Source organism: Colossoma macropomum, unplaced genomic scaffold (genome assembly GCF_904425465.1).
Source record: "Colossoma macropomum unplaced genomic scaffold, Colossoma_macropomum, whole genome shotgun sequence".
Taxonomy (NCBI): Eukaryota; Metazoa; Chordata; class Actinopteri; order Characiformes; family Serrasalmidae; genus Colossoma; species Colossoma macropomum.
Genome location: NW_023494785.1, coordinates 1,790,315 through 1,809,368, shown reverse-complemented (window position 1 = coordinate 1,809,368; position 19,054 = coordinate 1,790,315). Strand labels below are relative to the sequence as shown.

General features: G+C 42.8%; 1 protein-coding gene across 1 annotated transcript in view; it reads right to left on the bottom strand.

Annotated features, from left to right (window-relative positions):
• Nucleotides 1-17,572, bottom strand: part of LOC118815174 (katanin-interacting protein) — a 49,650-nt gene extending 32,078 nt beyond the window's left edge. The window contains 12 exon segments of the mRNA XM_036581105.1: nucleotides 113-212; nucleotides 1,051-1,166; nucleotides 1,626-1,822; nucleotides 2,974-3,099; nucleotides 4,384-4,606; nucleotides 6,401-6,496; nucleotides 6,628-6,729; nucleotides 7,926-8,011; nucleotides 8,177-8,361; nucleotides 9,245-9,330; nucleotides 16,808-16,851; nucleotides 17,487-17,572. Coding sequence (XP_036436998.1) covers nucleotides 113-212; nucleotides 1,051-1,166; nucleotides 1,626-1,822; nucleotides 2,974-3,099; nucleotides 4,384-4,606; nucleotides 6,401-6,496; nucleotides 6,628-6,729; nucleotides 7,926-8,011; nucleotides 8,177-8,361; nucleotides 9,245-9,330; nucleotides 16,808-16,851; nucleotides 17,487-17,493 — 1,368 coding nt within the window. The 5' untranslated portion in view covers nucleotides 17,494-17,572.
• Between the last annotated feature and the right edge of the window lie 1,482 nt (nucleotides 17,573-19,054).

Here is a 19,054-nt window from a genome sequence, read left to right as displayed (position 1 = left end):
TTACAAGCGTAAAATCACTTTAAATCTGGATTTAAAATAATCCCCCAGATGGTGTAGATCATTATATGAAAATCTCCTTAATGTAAGCAAGTAAAAGCCCATCAACACTCACAGTCGCAGTCTGTGGAGGGCTGCTGATCCGTCTGTGAGAAACGGCGGATTCAGCTTCAGCTTCAATTCTCTCCAGAGCCTTCAGTAGACGCTTCTGCTGACTGAGAGAGAGAGAGAGAGAGAGAGAGAGAGAGAGAGAGAGAGAGAGAGAGAGAGACACACAGAGAGAAAAGAGAGAGATACAGAGAGAGAGAGATAGAGAGAGAGAGAGAGAGAGAGAGAGAGAGAGACACACAGAGAGAAAAGAGAGAGATACAGAGAGAGAGAGATAGAGAGAGAGAGAGAGAGAGAGACAGAGAGAGAGAGACAGAGAGAAAAGAGAGAGATACAGAGAGAGAGAGAGAGAGAGAGAGAGAGACACAGAGAGAAAAGAGAGAGATACAGAGAGAGAGAGAGAGAGAGAGAGAGACAGAGAGAGAGAGAGAGAGAGAGAGAGAGAGAGACAGAGAGAAAAGAGAGAGATACAGAGAGAGAGAGAGAGAGAGAGAAAAAGAGAGAGAGATACAGAGAGAGAGAGTGACAGAGAGAGATACAGAGAGAGAAAAGAGATACAGAGAGAGAGTGACAGAGAGAGATACAGAGAGAGAGAAAAGAGATACAGAGAGAGAGTGACAGAGAGAGATACAGAGAGAGAGAAAAAAGAGGAGAGATACAGAGAGAGAGAAAAAAGAGGTAGAGATACAGAGAGAGAGAAAAGAGAGAGATACAGAGAGAGATACAGAGATACAGAGAGAGAGAGAGAGAAAAAAGAGAGATACAGAGAGAGATAGAGATACAGAGATACAGAGAGAGAGAGAGAGAGTGAGAGAGAGAGAGAGAGAGAGAGAGAGTGAGAGAGAGAGAGAGAGAGAGAGAGAATGAGAGTACAATAACCCAAATTCTGACTCAGCAATCACACTGATCAGAGAGCACTGTGGGTAGTTTGTGGTGTATTGTTACCTGGGCCCCATCAGAGTTATCCTCTGCATGGCTTTAGTCACTCGACCCTCATCTTCCTCTTCGTCCTCATCATCCTCATCATGAATGGAGCCGTTCATCTGCTGATGTGTTCTCTTCTACGAGAAAATATTCAATTCAATACAACTCAATTTAGCTCAAATTAGTTCAATTCAACTAACTGAGTTACACTGAATTCAACTCAATTCACACAATTCAACTCAATTCAGCTCAGTTACACTCAATTCAATGTTGTTCCAATTCAACTCAATTATACTCCAATTCAATTTTGTGCCAATTCAAATTAACTCAATTCATATCAATTTAATTCAGTTTGCTTCAATTAAACTCAGTTTTGCTCACCTTAATTCAACTCAATTAAGGGTGCTTTGTTCACGTTATAAATAATGCAAAAAAGCATCGGTTCTGCCAAAAGGTTGGGTTAAAGTTTTAGAACATTAAAAAGAAATGAAATTGGGGAAGGTGAACACAAACTGCCAACAAGTAATACATAAATGAGCACGTAAACATGTACAAATGAATTTTTAAGCATCATGAACGTTCTAGCGGTTCTGTACCGGACTGAGGCTGAACACTCTGGTCTCTCTGTGATCAGGCGTGCGCGTGAGTGATGTTCTGTCTGAGAGCCGTGAGTGTGTGGGGGAGTTTTCTCTCTGTAGAGCCTCCAGCACTCGGACTGCAGTCTCTTCTGAATCCCTCTCATCCTGAACTCTACGCACCGCTGACAGGGGGCGCTCTACACGACTACATGGCCCTAAGAGAGAAAGAGAGAGAGAGAGACATACAGAGACGCAGAGAGAGAGAGAGACAGAGAGAAATATTCTGTCTCACTCGTAGCTAAATGAAACAAGCAAAGACATCATGCGGAAAACGCAAATTCTAAACTTCAATAAATGTATCAATTAAAAATACTTTTTAAAATGTACATGATGTGTATTTTTGTATCAGCAGGGGTTTCCAAGGTGGAGGAGCTGCACACAAACCTACGATCACTATACGCAATGGCAAGCGTCGGCTGGAGTGGTGTAAAGCAGGAGTTCTCAACCTTTTCCACCCCAAGGCCCACCTGTTTGCAACATTAAAGCATAGCGGCCCACAGAAAAACTAAAATCAACTCTTTTTTTTTTAATTGTTTTTTTTTTAATTGCTCACAATTTATAATTTATACATCTTTACCGGTCCACTACAAACGACTGTCTCCCCCTGAATACAAGCCCATGGACCACCCGAAGGTGCTTCACGGCCTACTGGTGGTCCCTGGCCCACAGGCTGAGAATCTCTGGTGTAAAGCCCCGCCACTGGACTCTGGAGCAGTGGAAACGTGTTCTCTGGAGTGATGAATCAGCTTCTCTATCTGTCAGTCTGATGATGAATCTGGGTTTGGTGGATGTCAGGAGAACGTTACCCACCGGAATGCAGAGCCAACAGTAGAGTTTGGTGGAGGAGGGATGATGGGCTGGGCTGTTTTTCAGGGTTTGGGCCCCTCAGTTCCAGTGAAGGGTGATATACACAGTTACACAGTTAAACTCTTCCAGCTTTGTGTCAGCAGTTTGGGGAAGAGCCTTTCCTGTTCCAGCATGACTGAGCCCCTGTGCACAAAGCAGCTCCATAAAGACATGGAGTGACCAGTTTGGTGTGGAGGAACTCCAGTGCCCTCACAGAGCCGTGAGCCTTGACTGAATGGGCACAAATTCCCACAGACACTCTCCAAAATCTTGTAGAAAGCTTCCCAGAAGAGTGGAAGCTGTTATAGCCGCAAAGGGGGTCAACCTCATACTAATGCCCATGGTTTTGGAATGGGACGTCCATCAAGCTCATATAGGTGTTATGGTCAGGTGTTCTCATACTTTGGCCATACAGTGTATCTCTCCTTGTGCAACACAGTGTATGTATGTGTTTACTCACGTGATGTGTCCTGTCTGGTTCTGTTGGATCTGTCTGTTGTTTTCTTCACTAGAACAGGCTTGGTGGGAACATACGATTCCACACTGTCCTTCCGCTTAGCCGAGAGGGAGCGCTCAATCTTACGCCCTAGAGAAAACAAATTCACTACTTTGGAGACTGATTACCCTGCCAAAATTCAGGCTTCAATACGGCCTCCAACACTGTTTTAGCTATGTAACATACTTTCATATCTTTTATACACACCAATCAGGCAAACATTATGACCGCCTCCTTGTTTCTGCGCTCATTGTCCATTTTATCAGTTCCACTTACTATACAGGTGCACTTTGTAGTTCTACAGTTACAGACTGTAGTCCATCTGTTTCTCTGATACTTTGTTAGCCCCCTTTTACCCTGTTCTTCAGTGGTCAGGACCCCCATGGACCCTCACAGAGCAGGTACTATTTGGGTGGTGGATCATTCTCAGCACTGCAGTAACACTGACGTGGTGGTGGTGTGTTAGTGTGTGTTGTGCTGGTCTGAGTGGATCAGACACAGCAGTGCTGCTGGAGTTTTTAAACACCTCAGTGTCACTCCTGGACTGAGAACAGTCCACCAACCAAAAATATCCAGCCAACAGCGTCCTGTGGGCAGCGTCCTGTGACCACTGATGAAGGACTAGAGGATGACCAACACAAACTGTGCAGCAGCAGATGAGCTATCGTCTCTGACTTTACATCTACAAGGTGGACTGACAAGGTAGGAGTGTCTAATAGAGTGGACAGTGAGTGGACACAGTGTTTAAAAACTCCAGCAGCACTGCTGTGTCTGATCCACTCGAACCAGCACAACACACACTAACACACCACCACCAGCACATCAGTGTTACTGCAGTGCTGAGAATGATCCACCACCCAAATAGTACCTGCTCTGTGAGGGTCCATGGGGGTCCTGACCACTGAAGAACAGGGTAAAAGGGGGCTAACAAAGTATCAGAGAAACAGATGGACTACAGTCTGTAACTGTAGAACTACAAAGTGCACCTATATAGTAAGTGGAGCTGATAAAATGGACAATGTTATGCCTGATCGGTGTATAACAGTATATCGTACACTCTCAGAAACCAAAGTCTTTTAGCAATTAGTGAACAACTCCACATGGTTTGAGGCGAGTATGTGATTTAGGGATCCAATTAGCACCATACTAATTAGTAGAGTATAAACCTCCATTACTTGTTAGCTACATTAGCCTCAACCAAAGAGAGAAACTTCAGGCACTGAACACTAGACGAACTACTTCTGGCGTAAGGGAGGAAACTCTGTACGCTACATTTTGTGCCAGACTGTTCCTGTAAGAACAGCTGGCTCATGCAGTATTTCTTCATAGACCTGTAAACCTAGATTTGAAGTAACTAATTAAGTGAAGCCCCACCTTTATGGGAGGGGCCAAAGTCCAGCACGATGAGGTCATCAGGGCTGGGATGGCTGCTGATTGGCTGTGTGGGTTTGGGGGAGGAGGGCAGGGTCATGTCAGTCAGACTCTCGTTACTCTCCTCTCTTTCCAGCTGCTCCTCCACCCACTCCTCCTCTGACTCCTCCCCTGCAGAGTCATGGCTGCTCCGCCGCACACTCGCCTCCAGGCTGCGCCGCAGTACCTTTCACAAGCCCACATACACTGCCATTACTGAGAAACATACTGACACTACATGTCTGTACTGCTCAATGAGTGTTGGTGACAGTGTTATGGGCTGTGGTGGTAATGGTGACAGCATTTGGGTCTGTAGTGATGATGGTGACAGTGCTGGGGCCTTTGGTGGTGTTAGCGATGGCATTTGGGTCTGTGGTGGTGTTGGCGATGGTATTTGGGTCTGTGGTGGTGTTAGTGAGGGCCTTTGGGTCTGTGGTGGTGTTGGCGATGGTATTTGGGTCTGTGGTGGTGTTGGTGAGGGCCTTTGGGTCTGTGGTGGTGTTGGCGATGGTATTTGGGTCTGTGGTGGTGTTAGTGAGGGCCTTTGGGTCTGTGGTGGTGTTGGCGATGGTATTTGGGTCTGTGGTGGTGTTGGCGATGGTATTTTGATCTGCAGTAGTGCTAGTGATGGTATTTGGGTCTGTGGTGGTGTTGGCGATGGCATTTTGATCTGCAGTAGTGCTAGTGATGATATTTGGGTCTGTTGTGGTGTTGGTGATGGTATTTAGGTCTGTGGTGGTGTTGGCGATGGTATTTGGGTCTGTGGTGGTGTTGGCGATGGCATTTTGATCTGCAGTAGTGCTAGTGATGGTATTTGGGTCTGTTGTGGTGTTGGTGATGGCATTTGGATCTGCAGTACAGGTATTTGGGTCTGTTGTGGTGTTGGTGATGGCATTTGGATCTGCAGTAGTGCTAGTGACGGTATTTGGGTCTGTGGTGGTGTTGGTGATGGCGTTTAGGTCTGTTGTGGTGTTGGTGATGGCATTTGGATCTGCAGTACAGGTATTTGGGCCTGTGGTGGTGTTGGTGATTGCATTTGGATCTGCAGTACTATTAGTGATGGTATTGGGTCTGTGGTGGTGTTGGTGATGCCGATGGTGTTTGGGTCTGTGGTAGTGATAGTGGTGCTGCTTGTGATGGCATTTGGGTCTGTGCTGATACTGATGATTGTGTTTGGGTCTGTGGTGTTTATATTGTTTGGGTCTATGGTGGTGAGGTGTTTGAGTCTCTGGAAGTGCTCACGATGGTGATATTCTGGCAGTACGGATGATGGTGTTTGGGTTCATGATGGTACTGGTGATGGTGTTCGGTTGTGCTTGGGTCTGTGATGGTGAAGATGGTGGTGTTTGGCCCTGTTGTGCCGGTCCTGATGGCATTTGGGTTTGTGGTAGTGAAGATGATTGCGTTCACATCTCCAGTGGTGTTGGTGATGGTGTTTGGGTCTGTTGTTGTGTTGATGATGATGATGATAATAATGATGATGATGATGATGTTTGGGTTGCTGGTGGTGTTGGTACTGGTGCCTGAGTCAGTAGTAGTTATGATTTTGGTTTATGGAGGTAAAGGTGTTTGTGGTAGTGGTGGTGATGGTATTTGGACCTCTGGTGGTTTTTGTAATGGTGTCTGAGTTAGTGGTGGTTATGGTGTTTTGGTTTATGGTGGTAATGGCATTTAGGCCTATAGCGGTGTTGGTGATGGTGTTTAGGTCTGTGGTTGTGTTGACAACATCATTTGGATGAGTGGTTTTGATGTTTGGGTCTGAGATAGTGATGGTGTTTGGGTCTGTGGTAACAGTAGTGATGGTGTTTGGTTCAGTTATGGTGTTCGTTATGGTGTTTTGGCCTGTGGTGATGTTAGAGATGGTCTTTGGGTCTGTGGTCATCGTGTCTGGGTCTGTGGTGGTGGTGTTTGGGTCTGTGTTTGTAATGGTGTTTGGGTCTGTGGTTGTAGTGGTGATTCAGCCAGTGGTGGTGTCACTTACTTTCACTTGACCGAGGTTGAGCAGAACCCTGTCTGCAGGTTCAGAGTCTGAGTGAGACCCCAAAACTCTGGATACTTTACAGTCCCCTCGGCCAGCCTGAAAAAGAGGGAGATAAAGAGTGAGAGAGAAGGGGAAGAGAGGAAAATGAACCGTGGATGGGCTAATATTTTTTAAATGAACAATTCTTAAAACTTGATCATGCTTTCTCTTTCTGTCCCACACCGCACCTCCATGTTTACGCTCTCGTACGTCTCAAAGTCGTCCGAGTACCTATCTTCTGGGCACACTCTGACCCGGTCTCCTGTCTCGGTGCGGATACGTATCGACTTCTGCAGATAAGACAGTAAAGAGAATTTAGGCCACAAGGTCCCACCATGTAATGGAAGCTTATACCCCACCAATTAGCATGGTGGTCACTGCATGCCTAAATCATCACACCTTTGTCTGACAGTGCCAGGATGTTTGCACTCACTAATGGAGATGTACAAACATAGCATGAGCACAAAAGGCTCCAAGATGGCAACTGAGTCAAACTGAGATCGCTGCCAACTGGACATGATTAGTAGAATTTTTTTCATGCTAACGAATTAGCTTTTCACAATCCATCACATATTACATTTTACATATTACACATTGCTGTCACCCAAAATCTGATTCTTTTTTGTGGATAACTTCAATGAGAACTATAGTCCCATCACATGGAGCTTGGGATGGAGGGGAATGAGTCAGGGTGGAATATCTCAGGTTAAACTGTCTGCCACGTCGCATGTCATCAAGTTTTGACCTTCTTTTAAATTCGGACCCTTTGAAGACTTAAATGTACTTTAATTATTGTGACAGCACTTTTTTTCATGGCTAATATGTAACGAGTTTGATGGCTGACCCTGGCAAAAATCTGATGTTAAAATAACTTTATTTAGTAATATTTGAGATATAACCTGAACATACACTGATCAGGCATAACATTATGACCACCTTCTTGTTTCTACGCTCATTGTCCATTTTATCAGCTCCACTTATTATATAGGTGCACTTTACTGCTGTGTCTGATCCACTCAGACCAGCACAACACACCACCAGCACATCAGTGTTACTGCAGTGCTGAGAATGATCCACCACCCAAATAGTACCTGCTCTGTGAGGGTCCATGGGGGTCCTGACCACTGAAGAACAGGGTAAAAGGGGGCTAACAAAGTATGCAGAGAAACAGATGGACTACAGTCTGTAACTGTAGAACTACAAAGTGCACCTATATAGTAAGTGGAGCTGATAAAATGGACAATGAGCGTAGAAACAAGAAGGTGGTCGTAATGTGTATATTTAAGCTTGAAAACATTTATCAGTAGATTTCTGTAAGGCACACTGTGGAATGTAGTGGATTCAAATGGCACTCATTCACGGATTGAACAGCTACTGTTCTTAGCTGTGCGACACACTTTAGTCCAGGTTTACAGACAACATTATATCATCCAGTGTCAGAAACCACATAATCAAATCTAATAAAGGTAACTGTCTGTGTGCGTACCTGGACCCATTCTCTGCGCTGGACTCTCTCAGGTGCTGTGTGACTCCTCGGTGCGGGATGTTCTACTCCACTCCTTCTGGAAGCATCTACACGAACGCAAAACAGATACAACAAAAGTGTAACAAAACTCTACAAAGTGTGGCTCAGTCCGTTTTCATTATGAAAACTTTGAGAATATGGATATAATTAGTTTAGTACAATAAGCTGCGTTAGTCGTAACACGCTACATGTCTGTGGGAGAGTGTGTGTACCTGCGGTGTGTGTGTTCCTGTGCGCTGGTGGGGGGCTGGTTAGGTATCTCTGAGCGGGTCTCCTGCTGGGTCGACTGCCCTTAGCAACGTTAGCGTTAGCGCCGTTGATGTAGAGGGTGAAGCCCTGTTCCAGCTGCTCCAACTCGATCTGCTTCGGATCTTTAATCTGCAGTTTCCTCAGCGCTCTGAGAGAGAGAGACAGAGAGAGAGAGAGAGAGAGAGAGTAGTTACTATATTAAGAAAGGATGTAAAATGCTTTGGTACTTTGTGACACACCAGTCTGATGGTGGAGAAGCAAATGCACCGATTTTAGAATATATAATATTCAATAAAGTATGCAACATCTTTGTTCAACAAAATGGTCAAAAAAAGCTTGGTGCCCTCTTTTGCTGTGCAGTGGAAAAAAAGCACATGAATTCCGATCTGAGCGTCACATTAAGGTTACATGGTCATGAATTGGATACGTATCCGATCTAGGACCGCATATGAAAGCGATTCAGGTCGGATTTGAACAGATCAGATTTGCGCGTCCACATGTAGCCTGTCTCACTGTTGTGCTAGGGCTGATTTTTCTGACTAATATTGAAATTGTGATTTAAATGTGACCGTTTTCTTTAAAGTAAGCTCAAAGCTTTTTTATTTTTAAGGACAAACACATTCATTTTTTCAGATTTGAGGCATGAATGCTGAATATAGTGTGCCTCTACTTAATCCATGTTGAATAAAAACAGTAAATAATGAAGGTTATAATTAAAATTGCAGCTCCTGTGAAAACTGCAACTGCGATTTCCACATAAACAAGTCTTGTGGACTGTATGCCACAGTGTATGATAAAGATTCTCTTCTGGCTCTGCAGGTCAGCTGGTAGTGTGTGAAGTGTGTGTGTGTGTGTGTGTGTGTGTGTGTGTGTGTGTGTGTGTGTGTGTGTGTGTGTCTGTGTGCGTCCTCCTGTAACAGTAATTGTAAGTCTTCTTCACACTGAGGTTAAAAACCAGGTCAGCCTGCTTCTGTGCGTGCGGCTGCAGCGTCATTTGACCTGTGTGTTTGTGTGTGAGTGATTGATTTAACCTGTTTTTGTGTTGCAGGCTGATTAAATATTCATCCAGCTGCTCTTCAGCCCAGTGTTGATTTCCTGTCTCATTTCTCTTCGCCTCCTGCACAAAACACACACACTCCGTTAGAGTTTTACAGCTCTAAAGAACAGACTTACAGAGCTAAACACAAGTCTTACAGAGCTAAACAACAGTCTTAGAGAGCTAAACAACAGTCTTACAGAGCTAAACAACAGTCTTACAGAGCTAAACAACAGTCTTACAGAGCTAAACAACAGTCTTAGAGAGCTAAACAACAGTCTCACAGAGCTAAACACAAGCCTTATAAACAACAGTCTTAGAGAGCTAAAGAACAGTCTTACAGAGCTAAAGAACAGTCTTACAGAGCTAAAGAACAGTCTTATAAACAACAGTCTTACAGAGCTAAAGAACAGTCTTATAAACAACAGTCTTACAGAGCTAAACAACAGTCTTACAGAGCTAAAGAACAGTCTTATAGAGCTAAAGAACAGTCTTACAGAGCTAAACACAAGCCTTATAAACAACAGTCTTACAGAGCTAAAGAACAGTCTTATAGAGCTAAACACAAGCCTTATAAACAACAGTCTTACAGAGCTAAAGAACAGTCTTATAGAGCTAAAGAACAGTCTTATAGAGCTAAAGAACAGTCTTATAGAGCTAAAGAACAGTCTTACAGAGCTAAAGAACAGTCTTACAGAGCTAAAGAACAGTCTTATAAACAACAGTCTCACAGAGCTAAAGAACAGTCTTATAGAGCTAAAGAACAGTCTTATAGAGCTAAAGAACAGTCTTACAGAGCTAAAGAACAGTCTTACAGAGCTAAAGAACAGTCTTACAGAGCTAAAGAACAGTCTCACAGAGCTAAAGAACAGTCTTATAAACAACAGTCTCACAGAGCTAAACAACAGTCTTACAGTGCTAAAGAACAGTCTTACAGTGCTAAAGAACAGTCTTATAGAGCTAAAGAACAGTCTTACAGAGCTAAACACAAGTCTTATAAACAACAGTCTCACAGAGCTAAAGAACAGTCTTACAGAGCTAAAGAACAGTCTTATAGAGCTAAACACAAGCCTTATAAACAACAGTCTTACAGAGCTAAAGAACAGTCTTACAGAGCTAAAGAACAGTCTTATAAACAACAGTCTTACAGAGCTAAACAACAGTCTTACAGAGCTAAAGAACAGTCTTACAGAGCTAAAGAACAGTCTTACAGAGCTAAAGAACAGTCTTAGAGAGCTAAACAACAGTCTTAGAGAGCTAAAGAACAGTCTTACAGAGCTAAACAACAGTCTTAGAGAGCTAAAGAACAGTCTTAGAGAGCTAAACACAAGCCTTATAAACAACAGTCTTACAGAGCTAAAGAACAGTCTTATAGAGCTAAAGAACAGTCTTACAGAGCTAAAGCACAGTCTTACAGAGCTAAAGAACAGTCTTATAAACAACAGTCTCACAGTGCTAAAGAACAGTCTTACAGTGCTAAAGAACAGTCTTATAGAGCTAAAGAACAGTCTTACAGTGCTAAAGAACAGTCTTATAGAGCTAAAGAACAGTCTTATAGAGCTAAAGAACAGTCTTATAGAGCTAAAGAACAGTCTTACAGAGCTAAAGAACAGTCTTATAAACAACAGTCTCACAGAGCTAAAGAACAGTCTTACAGTGCTAAAGAACAGTCTTACAGTGCTAAAGAACAGTCTTACAGTGCTAAAGAACAGTCTTATAGAGCTAAAGAACAGTCTTACAGAGCTAAACACAAGTCTTATAAACAACAGTCTTATAGAGCTAAAGAACAGTCTTATAGAGCTAAAGAACAGTCTTATAAACAACAGTCTTACAGAGCTAAAGAACAGTCTTACAGAGCTAAAGAACAGTCTTATAAACAACAGTCTTACAGAGCTAAAGAACAGTCTTACAGAGCTAAACACAAGTCTTATAAACAACAGTCTTATAGAGCTAAAGAACAGTCTTACAGAGCTAAAGAACAGTCTTATAAACAACAGTCTCACAGTGCTAAAGAACAGTCTTACAGTGCTAAAGAACAGTCTTACAGTGCTAAAGAACAGTCTTACAGTGCTAAAGAACAGTCTTATAGAGCTAAAGAACAGTCTTACAGAGCTAAACACAAGTCTTATAAACAACAGTCTTATAGAGCTAAAGAACAGTCTTATAGAGCTAAAGAACAGTCTTATAAACAACAGTCTTACAGAGCTAAAGAACAGTCTTACAGAGCTAAAGAACAGTCTTATAAACAACAGTCTTACAGAGCTAAAGAACAGTCTTATAAACAACAGTCTTACAGAGCTAAACAACAGTCTTACAGAGCTAAAGAACAGTCTTATAGAGCTAAAGAACAGTCTTACAGAGCTAAACACAAGCCTTATAAACAACAGTCTTACAGAGCTAAAGAACAGTCTTATAGAGCTAAACACAAGCCTTATAAACAACAGTCTTACAGAGCTAAAGAACAGTCTTATAGAGCTAAAGAACAGTCTTATAGAGCTAAAGAACAGTCTTATAGAGCTAAAGAACAGTCTTACAGAGCTAAAGAACAGTCTTATAAACAACAGTCTCACAGAGCTAAAGAACAGTCTTATAGAGCTAAAGAACAGTCTTATAGAGCTAAAGAACAGTCTTACAGAGCTAAAGAACAGTCTTACAGAGCTAAAGAACAGTCTCACAGAGCTAAAGAACAGTCTTATAAACAACAGTCTCACAGAGCTAAACAACAGTCTTACAGTGCTAAAGAACAGTCTTACAGTGCTAAAGAACAGTCTTATAGAGCTAAAGAACAGTCTTACAGAGCTAAACACAAGTCTTATAAACAACAGTCTCACAGAGCTAAAGAACAGTCTTACAGAGCTAAAGAACAGTCTTATAGAGCTAAACACAAGCCTTATAAACAACAGTCTTACAGAGCTAAAGAACAGTCTTACAGAGCTAAAGAACAGTCTTATAAACAACAGTCTTACAGAGCTAAACAACAGTCTTACAGAGCTAAACAACAGTCTTACAGAGCTAAACAACAGTCTTACAGAGCTAAACAAGTCTTAGAGAGCTAAACAACAGTCTTACAGAGCTAAAGAACAGTCTTACAGAGCTAAACAAGTCTTAGAGAGCTAAACAACAGTCTTAGAGAGCTAAACACAGCCTTATAAACAACAGTCTTACAGAGCTAAAGAACAGTCTTATAGAGCTAAAGAACAGTCTTACAGAGCTAAAGCACAGTCTTACAGAGCTAAAGAACAGTCTTATAAACAACAGTCTCACAGTGCTAAAGAACAGTCTTACAGTGCTAAAGACAGTCTTATAGAGCTAAACAACAGTCTTACAGTGCTAAAGAACAGTCTTATAGAGCTAAAGAACAGTCTTATAGAGCTAAAGAACAGTCTTATAGAGCTAAAGAACAGTCTTACAGAGCTAAAGAACAGTCTTATAAACAACAGTCTCACAGAGCTAAAGAACAGTCTTACAGTGCTAAAGAACAGTCTTACAGTGCTAAAGAACAGTCTTACAGTGCTAAAGAACAGTCTTACAGAGCTAAACACAAGTCTTATAAACAACAGTCTTATAGAGCTAAAGAACAGTCTTATAGAGCTAAAGAACAGTCTTATAAACAACAGTCTTACAGAGCTAAAGAACAGTCTTACAGAGCTAAAGAACAGTCTTATAAACAACAGTCTTACAGAGCTAAAGAACAGTCTTACAGAGCTAAACACAGTCTTATAAACAACAGTCTTATAGAGCTAAAGAACAGTCTTACAGAGCTAAAGAACAGTCTTATAAACAACAGTCTCACAGTGCTAAAGAACAGTCTTACAGTGCTAAAGAACAGTCTTACAGTGCTAAAGAACAGTCTTATAGAGCTAAAGAACAGTCTTACAGAGCTAAACACAAGTCTTATAAACAACAGTCTTATAGAGCTAAAGAACAGTCTTATAGAGCTAAAGAACAGTCTTATAAACAACAGTCTTACAGAGCTAAAGAACAGTCTTACAGAGCTAAAGAACAGTCTTACAGAGCTAAACACAAGTCTTATAAACAACAGTCTTATAGAGCTAAAGAACAGTCTTACAGAGCTAAAGAACAGTCTTACAGAGCTAAAGAACAGTCTTATAAACAACAGTCTTACAGTGCTAAAGAACAGTCTTACAGTGCTAAAGAACAGTCTTACAGTGCTAAAGAACAGTCTTATAGAGCTAAAGAACAGTCTTACAGAGCTAAACACAAGTCTTATAAACAACAGTCTCACAGAGCTAAAGAACAGTCTTACAGAGCTAAACACAAGTCTTATAAACAACAGTCTTATAGAGCTAAAGAACAGTCTTATAAACAACAGTCTTATAGTGCTAAACAACAGTCTTTGTGCTAAACAACAGTCTTATAGTAGTAAAGAACCATCTCATAGTACTAAAGACCAGCTTTATAGAAATAAAGAATAATCACATAGCGTAAAAACCAACAGCCTCACAGTCCTACAGAACTGCTTTAAAGCACATAATGAAGTGCTGAACTGTCACAGTTTTACAGCAACACTGCAATGAGGCACAGAATTACGTGGATGTTAGTTTTCCTCCAAAATGGCGCTGTTTGTTTCTGAGGGACAGTGAGTAAACTGTGGGTGTTTGATGGGTAATGATGGTGTTTGGTGGAAGGTGGAAACTGTGGGTGTTTGATGGGTAATGATGGTGTTTGGTGGAAGGTGGAAACTGTGGGTGTTTGATGGGTAATGATGGTGTTTGGTGTTGAATGATGGTGTTTAGTGTTAGGTGGAAACTGTTGGTGTTTGATGGGTAATGATGGTGTGTTGGTGTTGATTGATGGTGTTTAATGTTAGGTGGAAACTGTCGGTGTTTGATGGGTAATGATGGTGTTTGGTGGAGAACTATGGAGTTTGGTGAAAATAACGGATCTCAGTGGAGAATGATGGAACTTTGGGGCTTTTAGGCGAGAGATCCTTACATTTTTCTGACACACTAATCTGTTTTCTGCCGGTTTGCTTTCTTGCACCTCCACCTCACACTGAAACAATGACCCATGACTGGCCAGTCAAACGGCCCTTTCCTGTTAAAGCAGGCAGTTCTTGGCAATTTTAGGTGATGAAATGCAAAAGACTCTCTGACGACAGGCAGAGGTCTGGTCTGCGAGATGCAGGCCGTGCTGAAGAACCTACAATACTGATTTAACACGGGAAACTATAGAGAGACTGAGAAGCACTGAAAAGAAAGCAAGGGAAAAAGACTGAGAGAGAAAAGGAATGAAATAACTACAAAATAATAGAAGCAAGTCTTACAGATTAGCGGCTACTCGGTTAGCCAGAGCCTCTGGAGACACAGAGAGAACAGGAGCGCTGGAAAGAGAGGAGAAACAGAAGAAAAAAGAAAGAAGGCACTAAGCAAGAATAAGAGAAAGGAGAGAAAGAGAAAACGCTGAATACACAATAGCAAAGTAGCGCGGTGATGGATTTGGGTCCTAAATCCCTTTTCTGGGTTTAATGTGGTTCTGCTGTATCGATTCAGCTCCGGTTCTGCTTCACTGCTGATCTCTTCTCTCACTGTGGAGCTTTAGTGTTTTATTTTAGACCAAACGGATCCAAAAAGAGGAGAAAAGAGCTGCACAAACTTCAGCTCCTCTGCTGAGAGATGCTGGATGGACTGAGAGGCTCTACTGTAGGAGGAGTCCTGGAGGAGATTTTGGACCTCAGGTTTTTGCTAGTGATCTGAAACCACAGCTAACTGGATCCACACTGGATGCTGATGAGAACTCGTCATTTTCTACACAAGGTCGTTCCTCTTCAGTGGACGACGTGACGCGTGAGTCTGTCAGAGAACTAAACTGTTTCCGGATCTGGCTAACATCAGCTACAGTATTTAGCGATATAGCTAACTGCGCCACACCTGTTTATTGATAATGTCCTTAGTAACATGTCCTTGACAACATGCTCATGTATTTCGGAGTGGTACAGTTTAATATACACACTCACAAATACTAACAAAACCACAACACTTTACAGCCCTGTTAAAACTTAAAAGTGGCATTTCATTGAAATATTAGTCTATTTTCTCCAAAAAACCTGTGAATTACAGCCCGAAAAAGATCAGATCATCCATTTCACCTCAAATCGCAGAAACCAAAATTTGCAGTAATGTTAAAAAACAACATAAAAAAAGGTAGATGTAGATGTGGGCAGTGATTTGGAACTGCGGCGGCATTGTCTCAAATTGATGACGTCTAATTAGTCTGCAACTGTGGTATTTTTGTTTATATGCCTCTCCCGGCTCAATACAAACTACTGCCTCCACCTGAGGTCAGGCCCGCGGACCACTAGAGAGTGCTTCATCGCCCACTGGTGGTCCGTGGCCCACAGGTCGAGAAACCCTGTTCTAATATACATGTTTAAATTACTTAATCTCATTCTGAAACCTAATTACATCCTTGTTTGGATGTTATTTTGGCCCTCAGTCAACAAAAGACTGCACTTTGGCAAAGACAATGAGTTTGGGAACCCCTGATCTCAGAACACTGGTATTATTTTATTTTGCACAACATTTGATTTATATAAGATGGTCATCATAAAGCTGCACTTTGTAGGTTTTGGGGATTTGGAGACCTCTCTGGTGGAAAAGTGTAACTGCACACAATGTGTGGAAGATGCGGATGAATTCAAAGAGAACTCAGTCTAAACTTGGTGAAGGAGCGTCTCTGAGGAAGTGAGTGAATTATCTACTATCATCATCACATCTTCATCAGTATGATGTGGACTTTGAGATCATTTGAGACCTGAACATTGAGCAGGACCTTCTTTTAGAGTCTGTGTGAGACGTTAATACGTAAAGATGTACGACGTGGTGTGAAAATCTCCCGAATTGACACCTCTGACTTTTAAATGATGTTTTAGCCTGTTTTTATTCTCCTCACTCAGTAACGACACTTCTTTAATGCAGGTCTATGGCTGTATAATAAATAGCAGCTGCATATTTACCTATATTTACATTAGATTTGCATTCTGCATCGACAGATTCGAGCATGAACTTACGACAATTTCCATTTGTTTCAGTGACAAAAATGTCATAAAACATGGCATCTACCTCCGCTATTAAAATAAGATTTTTTTGGTAAACTATAAATATAATAACTACATAATTACGTCACGTAATTAATTACATTTTCGTTCTACTCACATTCTGAATCGACAGATTCGAGTCTACAACTTACAGTTATCTCATCTCAATAAATGGTTAAAAAAAGCAAATAATGCTTTTCTTCCTTTCCATGAAACAATACTGCACTTAAAACAATCACACTTCATCAAATTCGCGATAAAATCTCATTTTACACTTACAATACAAACGGGGTTACGGTTAAAACTTTAACATCTGCACTTTCGACAAAATATCACGGTTTGTTTTGATTAATTACGAATAAAATAAACGGTGTATAAAGACAGGTACGGAATGGAGGAGCGTATGACATCCATACTGGCTTTACACGGTCTGTTTGGGCTGCTTTAAACACAAAACAAAGCAGTGAAGACGCTGCGTTTTCACCGCGGAGCTGCTCTTACCTCTCTGCCCGCGGAGGGTCTCTCGGAGCGCCGCTGTGAAGCCGCTGTGCTCCGGGGGGTCGAGGAGGAGAACAAAACACCGCGAAAATGAAACATTAGCACCCAGTACAGCCTCACAGAGCTTCATTACACAACACATTTCATATTATATCAGCGTAAAACAGCGTGTATTAAAACTACGACACGTCTTAAAGGGAAATGGAGCAGCGGTGGTGCAGCTGTTAGCGGTGGATGTTGGCGGAGGTTCCCGGGGAGACGCTGGCTAATCCCCGCGCACCCAAACAATCCACACCGCGGCTGGAGGCTGGGCCTGGCTAAGCTAAATTAAACGCTTTCTCAGAGGATTTAACTATAAAATATGTGTCGCACATGCAGCTCTTCCTGCGTAGTATCCAGTCCCTTACTGTCTGATACACTGTCCCTTACACTGATTACGAATTTGGCCGGTCCACCTTAAGTGGTGCAGCAGTTGCATTCATTTAAGGTGGAACGGGAACATTGGAAAAAGAAACCACCTCCCGCTTTCTGGCTTGATGCCTGTTGGCCTGTTGGCTAGCTTAGCAACGCAGCACGCTCACGCAAAATAACTGCCTATGTAAATTTAGATTAATTAACATGTAAAAGTTAACCTCAGCCTTAATGTGCGCGGTGAAGCGAGTGCGGAGCGGGTTTCACTCACAGTCCATTACATCTCTTCGCGCTTTCTCGCCCAGCTTCGAGCGGCGCTCAACACGCGACTTCTGTTGTGGACAGACGGAGCTGGTAACCAGGAGAACCGTGAGCCAATCGGAGAGCGCAAGCTTCCCTGTGAACCCGCCCACTTTTGGAAATGGCCAATCGAACGGAGACTAACGCTGCGCCTCGGGCCAACCAGCGAGCGCTGCCGCTCACGGACGCGTAACCTGGGCTGGATCCCCAATGCCTCCCTACTGCCTACCTAGTGCACTACGTAGGTCTTAAAAGAACGGCTTCTGAGCCTAAACCGTGGCTATTTCGGATTCAGTCACGTCCGCAGTGGACATCGCGCGCGCTATTTCGGTGTAGAATCCAACATTTCCCAGCTCGCGAAGTGCACTATGTAGGGAGCAGGGAGCCATTTGGGATTCGGCCTCGGGCACAGTGTCAGAGAGTGCCTAACCCTGGCAACCGGGCACAGCGGACCAATCAGACAGCGCTGGTCCTCGTGGACACGCCCTCCAGCCCCTCTCTCCACTGTCTTAACCTGGACCAGTGGTCCAATCAGAAAGAGCCCGTCCCTGGTAACTGGGGCAACCGTGAGCCAATCAGAAAGTGCTGTTCCTCAGACACGGCAACCGCTGGTACCTAAAAAGACGCTGGGCAATCAGAGAACGCCGTCCCTCATAGACACGCCGATTTCTGGTAACCTGGACAACCACGGGCCTATCAGAGCCAGAGCGTTCCTCTTAGCCACGCCCACCTCCCCACCACCACTCAGCACTCATAATGCTTATATTTAGAGCTCGAAACACCAGAATATCACAGCTTCCAGGCGTTTAGAGCAGCAAAACAGCGTTTGGCCCTGTTTATACCTGATATTACAGAGGGATTCCACTCATTTTTCCACTAGGGCCTCAAAAATCCCCCATAACTCAGTGTGTGAGATGTAAACAGAGAGATTCAGAGTGGTTTGGTGTGAAATGGTTCAGATGTCTTTACAGTGGTGGTGATAGGAACCAGGGGTCGCCATGACTACAACACAAATATAGACATTTTATTTACTATCCAGAAACCACCAGTGAACCTACACGAGTCTTCTGAGTTTATATGGAATGTTGATGATGGAAAATAGTGGAAAATCTGAAATAATAAGTTTTCTTTGGGGACTATTTTGCCTCACAGCGCCCTGCATGTATCCCTCCACCATGAGTGGATTAAAACATCTCAAGCACCAGGCAGTGAATTCATAACCATTTCCTGTAATAACTTTCCCTGAAGGAGCTCTTTGAGGTGGATAATGCTGACTCTGTAGTAAGGCCGAGAGGAAGACGTCGTGTTCTGAGACGTCTTTTAAAGATCAGAGCATAAACTTCGTCTCCTCTGCAGACCAGTTTCTGCTCCGCCGTGTTGAACGGTATAAACTCTCACTATGACGCGACGAACATGATCAGAACGGACTTAGACTTTCCGATAGGGAATGTAATCAGATATAACGGATATTATTCTTCTATTTAACTGATTATTTACTGGATTACCCACCTCGATCAGATAGAAACTGTATTCCGAATG